Genomic DNA, 15,657 nt, shown 5'->3' with positions numbered 1-15,657 from the left:
CTCCATTTACGTTAATTAATCAAAGAAACTGCTGCTTGATTTAAATGGCTGTTGAGCAAAAAACAAACCATATCAAACCCGCATCATTCCCAGCAGACATGAGCGCAATTGTTGTGAATTAATTAGCTACGTTTTTGTGAAAGTGTCATAGTTCTTGACGGGCAAATGAATAGGTACACATGCAGGTACTGTAAAGTAAAGGGTCCCTTAAGAGTAAAATGATTCTGAATTAGCATTTTGAGCTCAGAGAGGCAGAATGTAAAAGTGCTGAATTTGGGGGAAATTCATGATGAGTTTTTAGAGAATAGAGAGAGTCTGTGGATAAATGCAACAATGCATTATTATCCAGCTTTGCATATATCCCTCCCCCCATTCATGCCGCATTTTTTTGGCCCTATATATTTTGGAATTACAATATTTACATGTGCACTAGACTAGAGTATATGTAGAAACACACATGTGATTTATTGTCAGAATTTATTGTCAATTTGTGAAAGTGTGTGTGTTTATCGGCTACTAAAAATGATGTCAAGGTCGCTGTCTTGTAAAATAAACTACTCTGATTTTGACATATTCTTACCTCCAACTGAGTGATGGGAAGAACCACTGACTTACCTCTTGATGACATCACTGTCAGTTATGAGATGCACATTAACATTTTTAAAAATGTAAAACAAAAAAGTTGAAACAAAATGCAAAATTTCTCAGTCACTAATCAGCTGACTGCTGACTAACAAATGAAGACGAACGAATTCATGTAAATTTTGTAAATATTGCTCAGATGTACTTTAAATACATATTAAAATACAATATTATACTCTACTTTCACATATTATCACATTATTTTGTTAAATAAGGTTGATTTAAAGTCATTTTACAGGAACCAAACCAATTTTTCAAATTGAATTCAAAATAAATTCAAGCAACGTTATAGGCCTATTTGACAGAAAAGCATGACAAACATTGCTGTCATACAAGTAACAAAAATCAGAAAATCAATACCAAGGGTCAAAACGAGAGAATTTTGACTACCGAGATAGCAATCAATGCTAGTGGTCTGACTCTGCAGGCCTTCTGTGGTCAAACTGACCAGTGCAAACGCACTCGATGTGGGCGTGGCCCTCGCGCCAACCGCCACGCCATTGGTCGGCTCACTCCAATGCCCCGCCTCTTTCAAAAAAGATCGAGAAAAAAAGAAAAGGAAAACAGAGACATCTCAATCCTTGCAACTGGGGAAAAGATGAAACGTAGTGCACCATAGTCTCCGAATCACCTCCTCTTTTTTTTTTTTAAACCCAGTAAACCACCTTCTGTCGCTCTTAGCCAAACTGAGCCACATCTGTAAGTTATTTCAATCACCTAAAGCCAAACATCATTATCAGATATTCAGTTTTGGGACACGCTGGATTAAGTTTTGTAGCATTTTAAAGGTGAGTCATTAATCATGAACGCTTACGTGCATTTGAGCAGCGGATTGATTCTTATTGGATATATGAACACGATATCTTCATACACACACACACACACACACACACACACACACACACATATAGGCGTTTATCCAGGTAAGATATAAGATGCACTCGCCGGTTGTTGGTTTAAGGAGCCGCGGCTGGTGTTGCGCGGTGTGTCCGTCCATGTGTGTGTTTATTCGCCTGCGACATGGAGGGGATGGGTGGGCTTTTCTCTCTGTTTTTCTAATATCCGAGGACATCTTGAGCCACTCAGCGACCGGAATAGTTGCAAATGGAACGTCTTTGGTTGGTTATATTTCGGTTTTTGATCTCAGGCTACATTGTATCAGCTCTTTCTTCGGGATTTGGTTACATTGTATTCGTTAGATCAAGTGAAAACAATGTTGACCATGTATAAAATAGCTTCATTAAAACTGTTGATGCGTGCTATCTTAGCATATTTTCTTAATGTTGAATGTCTTTCAAGGGCATTATATGAGGAAATATACACCTGGAGACAACATTGAAGGTAATATTTGTGTATTCAGTTGGTAACTGTGTGATAAGGCTCCCCTAAATATGGTTTTGGCAAAGTCAGCCACTATTTTGATGTAGTTTAAAAGTTTAGTCTTGTCACTCAACTTATTGCATATACATTTGTGGTGTTTTTTGATTATCCCATTTTTAATATCACAGAATTAAAACAAGATCTTAAGAAGTGTAGGTAGTGTGTGTGTGTGTGTGTGTGTGTGTGTTTAGGGAGATGCCCCTTTGTCTGTGTTGGAGGAGAGGGGGTGTGTACAGATGTTCACTACCAGGACATCTGCTGTTTCTAAGGGCTTTGTCAAGGGCCCTTTCAAGAAGACTTCGGGGCCCGAAAGACTTTTCCAAGCTTAATCCTCGCTGGTTAATACGATGCAATGTAAGTGTAAATAATCCATAGTGTTGCTCGTGTATTCTCAGTAGGTTACATGTTTCGGTTTGATGACTAGAGACCTTGATTTCTGACACGTCCATTACATTCCCCGCTGAGAATTCTCCCTCTCTCTCTTGTCTCTCTCCGTCTCTCGCCCCGGAGCGCTCACACATCACACACTGAATCATAGTGTACATGGCAGCATATGAAGCAGGAAGACATTTATTAGAGTCAGACAGGAAAATGCAAAGGGCTTCTTTAATATTTATGGCATCCCGTTCTTCAGTTCATTTGTACTTCGGATCAGTGCTTCTCGAGTGGTTTTATATTGGATATCAAGTGGATCAAAAGTGTTTATTGTGCAGAAATGTCCTTAAAATCAAACTTGGTTGCATGTCATGCCATCTAATTTGACTAGCTGATGAATTCGCCCCAAAACACTATAGAGTTAGATTGGATGCCTAACCTCTGACATCAGATAACAAAAGATATGGAAACTTTGGAAATGATTTTCTCTTTCCTTGATAAGTCTATTTATTTTGCTGTCCTAACTGTGCACAGGAAATATGGGTTGTGAATTCCCACTTGTAAAAAGTAGAAAATGCCTATTTATCCTGCTCGGGTCGTGTAAATGCATGTTTTAGTGTTACAACCTGAAGTTTTCTGTCATCAGTCTTGAGATGAGTGTGTCAAATAAATGTCCATATGGTATTAATATATAAGGTAATAAAAGATACGTGATTAGTAAACATCATTAAACTTTGACCTTTAGAGGCTTCAAATAATTTTGTAAATTCATTGAAACACCCCTTGTGAAAAAAGTTATGCGATGTATATGTTTGACAACAGTAGACTTTTGTCACACCAAATATTTCACAATTATTGTAGGTGTCATACAACAGTTAGGCCTGTTTCATGCTATGAATCTGTTTGAAGATATGAGTCATACATGACCTTTCAAGAAAAAAAGCATGTGATGTTGTGGTAAATTCAGCACATACAAATTCATACAATATTTTTTGTTTGCTTTGAATTCATTTATTACCGTGTTCAAAAGATTGTGAACATGGAATAAATTTGGAATAAATTTAATACAATTTATTCCAAACTCCAAAGCTGAATTTGGAATTTTGTCTTCAGTGTGGAAATCATTAATATGCTGATTTGATACTCAGGAAACATTTCTGAGTTAAAAACAATGTATAATTTGTAGAAATTGCAATACACTTTTTTGGGATTCTTTGATTAATAGAAAGTTCAAAATTCAAAATAAAAAAATTAATTTGAAATTGACTTTTTTGTAACAATTTAAAAGTCTTTACTGTCCCTTTTGATCAGTGTAATGCATCCTTGCTGTATATTAATTTATTAATTTTATGAATGGTAGTGTATTTTACATTTCAGGTAGACCATACCATAAGTGAATCATGTTTTATTCATATTTTTCATATGAGCTGCATTCACTGCCTTAGACGTACTGCACTGCTTGATGCTGAGCTGTGTGTTTTCCTGCCTTTCGTTTTAGTCTTTTACATGTGAGCATGCGTTCATTCCCAGAGGCAATGAAGCTTTTACAGTTGTGTTGAGCCTGGGAATGTTGACATTCTTCCATGAGCGGAGCACAGAAGTGAAATGTGTTTGTTTGAGTGTAGCCTGAATCTCAAAACACAGACGTTCACTTGAGCGGTAACGCAGAGAAGATGAATATTAATGAATTTTTAATACCTTGTTTAACACACACTATTATGGCCTCTTCCGCATACATGCTAGTGTAGCATTCCGGTGATTTCTCAACAGTAGGAGTTAGGAAGACTGAGAGGATGTCTGACGGTGCCTGATAGGAAGGTAATTGCTATGAAATTGGAACATGGCATCAGCCTAGAGCCGCAGAATTCAACCTTTTATTTCACCCGCCGCCCGTGTGAGAGTCTCAGGGACGTGTCTGGCTGTCAATCAGAATGTGATGAGATTCAGGCTCAAAATGTCTAAAAGAAAAGATTCATTCAATTCACTTTATTTCATTAGATTCCCCTCTTTTCTATTAAAGCGCAAATTCATGAAGAGGTGTGGAAAAGAGTAACGGAATAATGTATGATTGCAGGTAAAGGTTTAGTTGGTTCCGTTTTCTGTGTTGTTGCTGCTAGTGTCAGTGTACCTCTTCTGTTTTTTTGTTTTGTTGCCCAGCCATAAATGAGCTCACACTCTTTCTCCTGCCAGAGTCAGTTGTAGAGGAAATGCTTCAGGCTTTGCTTCCTGTTTTCTCTCATACAGACATGAGACCATCCATGTGCTTGGCGAGGGGGGTAATTCCTGGTGTTAAATTCAAATCTACCCCTGCAGAGTTAGATTTACCCTCGCAAAATAAAATGAGGTCAAATTTAATAAGGGTGGATTTAGTTCATTGATAATGATAATTCTATTTGTGATGAACACATGTAAAGACATTTTGGCCAATATCCCATATGGCAACAATTAATTTCTACTCATTTCCTTGTTATTCAGAAAAAAAACAAAACAATATATTGCACTATGGGAATTAAAAGGGCAGTCTTTAATGTAGCCAATGATGTGCTGCTTTTAAGTCACATGACATTTGAATGTCCCTCCAAAACACTCTTTCCCACTGTCACCCTCATCACCTGTTGAAATGCTCCAGAAATAGCTCTCTTAGCCTCATTTCTAAACATCTCTTCTCAAGGAGGATTTTTTTGCAGCATCTTTGATAAGTAAATTATATATTTTTATTCACAAATCAACTTTCTCTAACATAGTTTTATTGAGTTTAATATCTTTTTTTTATTGAGTTTAAAATATATATTTTTATTGAGTTTAAAATATATTTTCAAAATTGAAAATATAAATTTTTACAGATGGCAACGCTATACCATATGGAACAGTAGGTATGTTGCCATATGGCAACGCTGTACCACAGTGGAATTGTAGTAATGTATTTCCCCGTTGGGATTTTTTACGATTGCAGTTATTTATTTATTTGAAGTGTTTATTGTAGTATAGTTGTATTTATGTATAAACAACAAATTGATGATTTCTTCTTTTCAGAAAATGAATACAGCAATATTTTACGGAAAGGGCAATAGGAAGAGTGCAGAGTTAGCTTTTCCATGTGATGAGAGTGAGGATGAGTTAGCCAAATGATTGGGAATTACTTATTTTTATTTTTGGTTTTCATGAGTTAAAAGTATATGTGTCAATGATGTGACGGGTCATTTTTTTTGTCCAAAGGCCTTAATAATAATAAAAAAACAAATATATAACATCCAAAGTATGTAAGGTAGTCCAACTTGATCTCTTTTACTGAATCTAAAAGGTTTTAATTATATTTTACTACATATAAAGGTATTTTAAAGATTTTGAAGTGTCAAAAGGTCATTCGGTAAAACCGATATAGTAAATATTTAAATGGAATAATATTGTTTTTAATAACTAAAGGAACTACAATAATACAAATATAAAGCAGATAAGGCTCGTTTTTTTACATTTCCCCTTTTCCCCTTTCCCTGTGCAATGTTTTACTTGAATATGTTGGAGTGTTTAGAGTAGTCCAACACTGTAAAAAATTTCTAACCCTCCCAAATCAAAAATTTCAAGTGACCGATAACATCTACATTTTTCAATTGGCCCAAGTGAAATTCTGTAAATTTAATTTTATAATTTACAGAATTTTACTTGGGCCAATTGAAAAATTTAGATGTTATCGGTCACTTGAAATTTTTTATTTGGGAGGGTTAGAATTTTTTTACAGTGAATAAATGATTACATTTATGAGATCAGTGATAATTTTATTTAATATTTCTTCTGTGGTACACACTATATACTATCTCAACATCAATGTCAAATCAGTTTTTAACTTTCAAATCAGTGGTTAAACCGAATGACTTTTTTGGTGACAAATTTTGTCCATCTTGTAAAAAATGACAAAAAACAGTGATCTTATTGTTAACACCTAGGTAAACTAAAAAATGGTTTCAAATATAGTTATATCTCCATTCTATTTTTTTACACTTTTAAAAACCTTATTCGTCAATGACCCATATAAATCTATCGATTTCTAAAAGAAATCTAAAAAAAAATAAAATAATAATTTTATAGAAAAATGACTTTTTTGACCATTTTCCATTGTGGTACAGCCCTCCCCAAAAAAATTATTTTTTATTTGTATGATTGAAGCTATTTCATGTAATAACTTATTTGAAAAAATATTTCATGGTTAGAACATAATGCATACTATAGGGATATTGATAAAGATGGTATGGTGGCAGATCTATATATCCATACTGTTGTGACGTTGCGTACTTTGTCTAAATCTCCATTGCAGTGTTTTGATGCCTGGTCTTCAGATTTGCAATCAATCAAGAATACATTTCTGCACACTGGAAATGTAAGCTCTAAACTTTATTAGAAAAGAGATCATTCTTCAACTAGTTGTTCATTTTCAGTGTGTGAACAACATCTTTTTAATGCCGTCATTACTTCAATTTAGTTTTGCTTTTGGATGTTTTTGAGATTTCAATGTAATATGTACATTATATTTACATACATTATATATGCAGACTTGTGTGTTGCTGACACAGAACGCACTTACAACTGCATTGCATTTCCATTATGGTTTTAAACATGCACTAGACAGATGCATTCCACCATTGCACTCACATCTCTGGTCTTTTGCAGCGTCTCATGCATTATACGCTGTTCTAAAAACCCGACGCTCAAGTTAAAAGCAGTTCAACTTTTAAGGCTAGAAACTATAGGCAAAAACATTGGGTTTTTTTTCATGCACTGATCAATTTTGAGATTTTTGGCCATTTCACTTCCATAAGAGGGGTTTGTTATTCATTTAAAGTTTGCAACAGAAGTTGCTATAATCTTTTCTTCCCTATTGTGAAGTATATCCGAGTGAAATGGATTGTCGAACAAGAAAAAATGTAGGACGGGACTTGATTTTGTCCATCAGGAATTGATTGGATGGTTGTGGGTTGCTATTGGTGGATCATATGTGAGTGACAGGTTGTCCCACCCTAAACGCATCATCAGAGAAGAGATGACGCTGCAAGAGGGAGGGGAAGTTGGGCACATGAATTAAAAAAAATGATTATGTTCACGTAGGGGTGGGCGATATGACCAAATCTTATATAGGCTAACCTTATTTTCTTTCTCAACTGTTTACATTCACTGAAGACATTATTGACTGTGTTTATGAGGATACTTGCAAAGATGGGCATTTTGACGCACAAGTGCTTAAAAATGCATTGAAATGATTGCAGCACAGCAACATCACATGAGCATAACCGTGATAGAGGCGATAGTCCAAAATTTCTATACCGGTTGACAAATTTCTACCGGTTAATCGTGTCTAGTAGCGGTATTTGCCCACCCCTATGTGCACAGATAAATAATTTATAAAAAATACTGCAATATTCCATAAAAAAAAACAAGAATTGTCAATTTCGATTTCATGGTGACTTTAATTCTACTGCCCTGTGTTGCGTTTCACCCCTTACAGTACAAGAATATACTGTTTCCAATATTTCCAATATTTTTCCATGTGAAAAATGTTAATACTGATGATCACTGATACATTGTGCAACTGAGTTTCCCTAAATTGTTTTATGGATGTTTTCCTTGAGGGGCACATGCTATCTCTATCAGATAAGGACATATTAAGGGGACATCTGTCAATTTTGAGATTTTGGCCTTTTTGGCTTTCCATAAAGGGTTTTTTTTTTTTTTGACTAGTGGACAGAAAACATCCAAAATACACTTTTAACTGTATCTTTTAGAGCACTTTATCTGTTTGCATCTCTAGATTTCAATTACAGTATATATCTTTAAAGGCCGTTTTCTCAAAATGAGTTTTTCCTCCTACATTGAGCCAGAAAGCTCCTCAGTATAGCACTTGTATACACCATACTTTACAGTTGTATTCCTATCTATATTATGAAGGTTTTTACAAAAGGGTTTGTTCATATATAATTTTCCTGATTTTATACATTGTATTCCTAAATTTTTTTTAATTATTTTGAACTTAATGAGAGTGATAAATAGAGATATCCAAAATCCCCTTTGTAAAAACCTTTGGCTCTAATATATATATAAAAAAAATGAAACAATAATTTTAAACCTGACTTCATCCAACGTTCAGATTTTTGTTCTAGAAATATATCCAAATTAGTGTATATTTAATTAGACAATGCCTCATTTGCATATTTAAACATAAAATTTCAGAAAACTTGTAATACAATTTTTTTTTGCTATTATTAATGTAATCAACTGGTGAAGTATGGTGATATTTATTATTTTTTTTTAGTTTTTTATTACCCTATTCACCTGGGGTGTCTTGTCTTAACCCCTCACCCTCTCAGGGTGTCCCTTTAGTCAGTGTTCGGATACGAGGAAAATGGCCTGTGTCAATTTCTGATGATTTTTCAGTATTAATCCCTGAGCTCCCTGAGCTGAAATCGTGATGCGTTGTAGGAGGCGATGTGATCAGCCTCTCCTGCAGGTTGTTAGAGTTCAGGACTCCAGGAGTGAGAGTCAAAGCAGGGTCATTGAGTTCAATGTGTTATGAAGGGGTCAGAGAGGCAAAGGGCCCCTTTATTGTGCTCAGACTGAGAGGGGTCGGGGCAAAACGCTTAGCTTATTATAGCTGTGACCATCCCAGATCAATACAGCCGTCGCAGAGGTTTTCACATACTGTTTGTGAAGTTATATTACAAATGCCGGTTGCTTGTTGCAATGTATTGTGGTTTTTGTTTTGTGACCTGAATGAGGAGGTTTCTGTTCTACACCGAGAGGACGAAAGCAAGAGATGTGACTAAGAAAGAAGAAAGCGATGCGTTAACAGATACAGATGCATGGGAGTGTGGTCAAGTGTTCGAGACATTGCATGAGGAGATTTCTGTCCCAGAGATAAGAGATACAGAGGAACATTTAGTTGATGTTGCTCTTTTTTGTTTCATTTAAAGCTGCGGCGACAAACATAAATGCAAAAATAATGACCATAATGAATACTTCTCTCCTACGGATATAGTGAATATTAGGATGTCTGACTGGCATGTCTTAATACAGTTTGAGACATTGAGATCTCTTCTGAAACTCCAGAGGAGGCACAAGGCTTTTTTTCTGACAAGAATATATAGTTGAGGAAAATGAGTGTTGTTAGCATAGACTGGAAGAATTAAGTGAGAAACGTTTGAGTTTATATAGAGATCTCTGACTTTTGATGGTAGACTTTGAGAACAGTTTGAGACGTTACAACAATCTAGAGGAGACATGGCTTTTTTCTAAGGAGAAACTGAAAAATTCTATTTGCTCTCAAACAGATAAAGAGAGGAGGGGGAGGGGGGGGGGGGGAGAGAAAGTAAGATATGACTCAAGCAGAAAGCGATATGTTGGGAGATATGGATTCTCACCAGTGTGAGAGCGAGGTCAAGCGTTTATGACACGGTTTCAAAACTCTGAAGTGTGGTCTGCAAAACCTTGTTTAAAACGGTAGACATGGTGGTTTATCTTTTATCACGCTTGAACAGTGACACATTGGGAGCATTCTCGCCGTTCTTCTAAACACTTCCCAGCACCTCCTCCTCAGATAACCTTCTTGTGTGTTTCGACACTTTACTGAAGTTGATTTAAAACCTGTCTTTTCTCTTTGTGTGCGTTGCAGGAAGTGAGACGGTCCTGCTGCTTTGATGAGCACTGACATTTCTAAAGGTCTCTGGGAAAAAAAACTATTTGTGATTGCTTGAAATTATTCAATGCCACAAATAAGCATGCAGGAAATGATCTGCATATTTAAAATGCCACCTCAACAAAGTGGTCCGGATCCTTTAAAGAACGAAACATCTTGAGAGCAGTCGCACGGAAGTTTGAAATTCATTGCTCGTTTTGGAGAGGATGTTTAGTTCAAAATCAAATAGGGGAAAAATAGATTATATTTTGCCTAAAGAAATTAAAGCATGTTTTTAGGACTAGTTGGTTTTTGTTACATTATTTTCATATGAATTGTGCACATTTTCACAGTTTGAGCCTGATGAATCTGGACATTGTCCTCCTGGAAAATGGTCATGATGTGTCTTCCTATATGGTTGTTTAAGAAATGAAAAGCTACACACTCCATAATTTAGGGTTAGTAGAACTGTTGCCAAACATATAACATGATAGAAACATAATAATCACTGCAATAATGATCCAATCATAGACTCTTAAGCATTTGCCTTTTTAAATCCAAACAGCGAAATGAATTAATTACATTTTTTTTTTGGTCGGGCATTGTATATATAAATAATAATGCTGTCAAATTGATTAATCGTGATATACACCTTTTTCTTTTTTTGTTTATGCTTTTTTTTTAAATACAAATTTCACAAAGCAATGGAACTTTATTGCTTAAAGTTTTTTATAGGCTAAAAAAACTTTTATTTTTAGTTTTTGAAATATGACCTTGGCATTGCAGTTTTCTGTGTGATTCACACTAATGAAAAAGTGAGAGAGAGTTTTACACTGAAAGAGTGGAGTATCAAAACATCGTTTAATTAGTACATTCCCATAACAGCTCGGGTTTGCATAACGCTCAATGAATATTAAAATGAAGTGAGGTCAGTGTAAACGTGTCTATTGTGCAGGATAAACATGAGGGACGAAATGCGCAAACATCAATCACTAGAGAGTAATGCGGCTGTCATAACACACACACGCGCGCGCGCACAGACGCACAGGTGCAGCTGAATCAAAGCAGCAGGTTTGTGAATGGAGCAGATGTAATTCATGCTTTGTGTGAAGGAGTGCTTTTAGAAACACAGGACTTTGAAGTGGATACAGCTGATGTCTTTGTGTCGCTGATAGGTGTTTTCTCGTATCAAGGTTTACAACTCGAACTGTAACCACTTGTGCAGCTCTTTAGATGAGTTTTTGTTGGTTAATTAATTAAATAGAATGACATATAATAGTTTTTCTGCTCAATACTCATCTGTTGCTAATCATAAATCTATATAGGCTACTGTCAGAGTTTGCTTTTGTGTGGGATTGTACTGCAAACAGTCTTGCTCAGTGTTTCAATGGCAGGTTTGCGTCGTCCTTCTCTCTGACCTGAGTACTGGTCAAAGGAAGTGACGCTTGCCTTGGGGACACGGATGACCTTGCTTAATTAATAGATAGAGCATTTTTTAACAGAACATGGAATAATGATCTTTTTGTGATTATGAAATGGCACTTACAATTATTAATTAACCATTAACACCTTTACTCCAGTCTTCGGTGTCACATGATCCTTCAGGAATCATTCTAATATGCCGCTTTTCTGCTCAAGAAACACATTATCATCAATGGTTTCCCTTTCACCTCCTCCTGTGACACCAAAGGCAAAGAAATGTGTGCGTATTCATGCACACACTATTGTTGCTGCCTACCAGTTCAGATCTTTCTGATAACCCGTTCAGCTGGCAACAACTGAGTCTTTGCTGACCTACTGTATGTGATCCACAGAACAGATTGTGTGTGTGTGTGTGAATGCGTTTAGATTTCTGTTTGTTTGAAAAAAAATCATCACAGACAACCAAGGCCAAGGTAGTGCAATGAATGCCACAGTCATGCTTGTGTATTTACAGAGATCATTGAAAGACAGATGGGGATAAGATGGAACGGGAGGGAGCGCTTGTGAAATGCAGGAAGCCTTTCTTTAATTGAGAACGATCTGTTATGAAAGAGCCTTTATGAAAAGGTCCATCGTACATCTTTCTCGGGGTCCTCTTCTGTCTGGAGAGTCGATATTTGTCCTTCAGCAGGATTGAAATTGAGTCATGTTTTTGTATGATGGTTGAGTGTGTGTGTGTGTGTGTGTATGTGGCGCGTGCTCTGATCAGTTTCAGGTTGAGTGAGAGGGCACCGGTTCTTAAATCACTGAAGCGAGATGTGTCTCGGTGAGTTTGTCTCTGCGTGGGACTGGAAGTCTGTTTGTGTCTCTTTCTCAGCTCTGAATCTGCTGCCGCTCTGATTGAGGGAGACTTGCAGCCCTGCGCTGACACTTTCTGATTTAAAAGACATTTTTACAAAAGGCCCCCCAAGGGCCAACAAAACCATAAAATCGTACTGGTTTGAACTGAAGTTACAGACTCCAGTCACCTAGTTTTTAGAGTCTAGTCAGAATTAAATAAAACATGAAATTGACCCTATTTTTACCCTATTTTTATAGGGTTTTTTTATAAAGTTACTCCTGTCTGTCCAAATCTACGTGAGTTTCGTTCATCTTCGGAAGACAAATGAAGATTTTTCCCTTCATTGAATGTCTGTTCACCCAAAACTCTTGACGGTTCATAAAGAGATTGTAAAATAAATCTAAATGAATCACGCGATTTAGTCTTCTGGAGAGAGACAAACGTTTTGTATGATGAACAGATTTAATTTAGTCTATTCATCAAAGAATCCATAAATATGAAGCAGCACAACTGTTTTCAACATTGATAATAATAAGAAATGTTTCTTGAGCAGAAAATCATCATATTAGAATGATTTATGAAGGATCATGTGACACTGAAGACTTTCAGCTTTGCCAACATAGAAATAAATTACATTTTACAATATATTCAAATAGAAAACTTGTCTGTTAAATTATGATATTTCACAGTATTTAAGTTTTTACAGTATTTTTAATCAAATAATTCCAGCATTGGTGAGCATAAGAGACTTCTTTAAAAATAAAATAAAAATAAATGTGCAAATTTTGAAAGGTAGTATTAATGCATAAATATTTGTCCCTGCATGCTTTAGTACCATTAGTAATATCGTTGTCCAACGTTTTTGAATTTTGTGAATATTCACGTTATTGAAGTTTTATCAATGCAGCTTTATGTTGTCTTTAAAGCTGGCAAAGAATGCAAAATTCTTTGCATAATATTGCTTTAATATTTAAGTTATTCATTTGTTGTTTCTCCAGCCAATTGAAAGCATGAAGCTGATTCTAATTTGAATAGTATCATGGCTCCCTCTAGTGTCTGACATGTCATTTTGCCAGTTGTCCACTGGTTTCATCTTGACTGTGTCTTTCTGTGCAGGTGTACGGTGGCGTAATGCCCACTGGAGGATTCTGGGGGCTGTAGTTTCCTGTTGCTAAGCTCAGTGAACAGCAGACGAGGAGAAACAGAACTGGCATGGCTTTGATTGACAAACACAAGGTCAAACGGCAAAGACTGGACAAAATCTGTGAGGGTAAGAAGTCTTGACGTGTCCCCGAAGTACAGTACTGTCTCAGTACCATGGTGCAGTGGTGGTGATACAATGCTGCTTCGCTATATGCCATGAAACTTAATTACCATACATATACTTACAAAACCAATACTGACTTTACCATGGTTAAATTGTATTGCCAGGTACTGGGAATTATACCATGATTTTTCTTTATATATAACAGCTTAAGATTGGGGTCGGTACAAGTTTTTCTAAGTCTCTTTCTTACTCTCTTATGCTCACCAAGGCTTGAATAAAAAATAAAAAATAAATTCTTATTCAGAAATGCAGTTAAAACGGCAACATTGTTACATATTATTACAATTTAAAACAGCAGTTTTCTATTTGAATTTATCTCTGTGATGGCCATGCTGAATTTTCAGCATCATTACTCCAGTCTTCATGTCACATGATCCTTCAAAAATTCTTCTAATATGATGATTTGCTGCTCAAGAAACATTTATTATTATTATCAATGCTGAAAACAGCTGTGCTGATTATAAAAACGTTATATACTGTCACTTTTGGTCAATTTAACGCATCCTTGTTGAATAAAAGTAAAATAAAACTACAACAACATTTGAATGGTAGTGTGGTACTGTGTTATATACCATGGTATTTACATGGCACTCCAAGAAACCTGGTAGAAATGACTCTGGTCCAAAAGCCATGATATTAACATTCTCCCATCTCTAAAAAACGATGGTAATATTGTAGTTTATATTTGTACTTTGTTTTTTATAAGTGTGTTGTTTCTAAGCTCTACACAACTTGAAGAACTTTAGTTGTTTGTCGAGCGCTGTTAGAATCTGTGTGTTTGCGTGTGGGCATGTGTGATAAATGATGTCATCTCGGGTTTCCTGAGAAAGTTTTTCCAGCTTCCCAAAATGATCTTATTGGTCCCATTTGAGAGTCATCAGAGGCAGATTAAAAAACCAAAAGAGTAACTGGTGAAACGAATGTACGTTTACTCAGTCGATGACTTTGACATCAGTCATGATGATGCAATGTTCCTCTAATGGAGCAGCAACTTAAATTACTGTTTAAACCCCATATCACATATGCACAGACGCACACATACATGCAATCAATCCATAATCCCCAAGCGCTGGGAAAGTTTTCCATCCATTCCATGGTTTGGCATCTCTCGGCTGCCTGATATTATAAGCGTATAAAAGTTTGCATTTGGCTCCCGGACCCCCTCGCTGGGACTCCTGAATGCGGTTGATCTGGCAGGCGTGCGTTTTCTTCCTCGCACATCAATTAGGCCCACAGTTAGGAAACCGAGGAGGGAAAATGTGCCTCCGGGGATGTTGTAAACTACACTATGTACAAAGAGGAAGGGCCAGAGAGACATTGGTTTTTAGGTCTGAAAGGGTGTAGTTCTCAGATGTGAGATTGGCTCTACAGACCGCTGAAATGTTTATTTGTTTTATGTTATGGTCATTTTTAGTAGTTCTCGGTGTATAGCATAGCAAGTCTGATGTCTTAAAGTCACCATACCTTGCATGTTTCTGGTGGTTTTATTGTTGCTGATTCATCTGTGCGGATTATTCCAGAGAAAAGTAGTTTGCCTTTGTAATCTTTAATCAAAACATGCCTTTCCAACTGACATCATTGGATAATGTTAACCAATAGCCAAATAGCTAATTAGGCGGTGTATTCGGTCTGTCTCCATTCTGGTACGGAATGGCCAGTTTTGACAATTGATTCGTCTCGTCCCACATTTTTTTCTTGTTGAATAATCCTGTTTCAGTGGGAAATGCATCACATTGTGCCTTTTTTCAAAGAAGATAGGGAACAATTTAAATCGAAACACACAATTGAATCTGGAACATTCCTTTAATGCTATGCTAGTTGACCTTGTTGCATTTAAAGACAAGTTCTCATGCATACTTGCATTGGAAATCCAATTTAGGGTTGTGAAATGATTAATCGCATCCAAAATAAAAGTTTGTGTTTACATAATATACAGTATATGTGTAATTGTTTTGTATAAAGAAATACACACACATGCATGTAGTATATATTTAAAAAATATTTGCATGTATA

General features: G+C 36.1%; 1 protein-coding gene across 3 annotated transcripts in view; it reads left to right on the top strand.

Moving 5' to 3' along the window:
* The first annotated feature begins 1,221 nt into the window (after window positions 1–1,221).
* ctbp2a (C-terminal binding protein 2a) overlaps window positions 1,222–15,657 on the top strand; it is a 53,980-nt gene continuing 39,544 nt past the window's right edge. For 2 of the 3 annotated variants that reach the window (XM_084394096.1, XM_084394095.1), the window contains exons 1-2: window positions 1,232–1,430; window positions 13,434–13,587. In XM_084394096.1, the coding sequence (XP_084250222.1) occupies window positions 13,530–13,587 (58 nt within the window). In that variant the 5' untranslated portion in view covers window positions 1,232–1,430; window positions 13,434–13,529. Of the gene's footprint in view, window positions 1,431–13,433; window positions 13,588–15,657 lie in introns of all 3 variants that reach the window. The other variant, XM_084394097.1, reaches the window with a different exon arrangement.

Source organism: Rutilus rutilus (genome assembly GCF_951802725.1).
Source record: "Rutilus rutilus genome assembly, chromosome: 21".
Taxonomy (NCBI): Eukaryota; Metazoa; Chordata; class Actinopteri; order Cypriniformes; family Leuciscidae; genus Rutilus; species Rutilus rutilus.
Note: the sequence above shows the minus strand (reverse complement) of the source record. Positions and strands in the feature narration are given on the sequence as shown.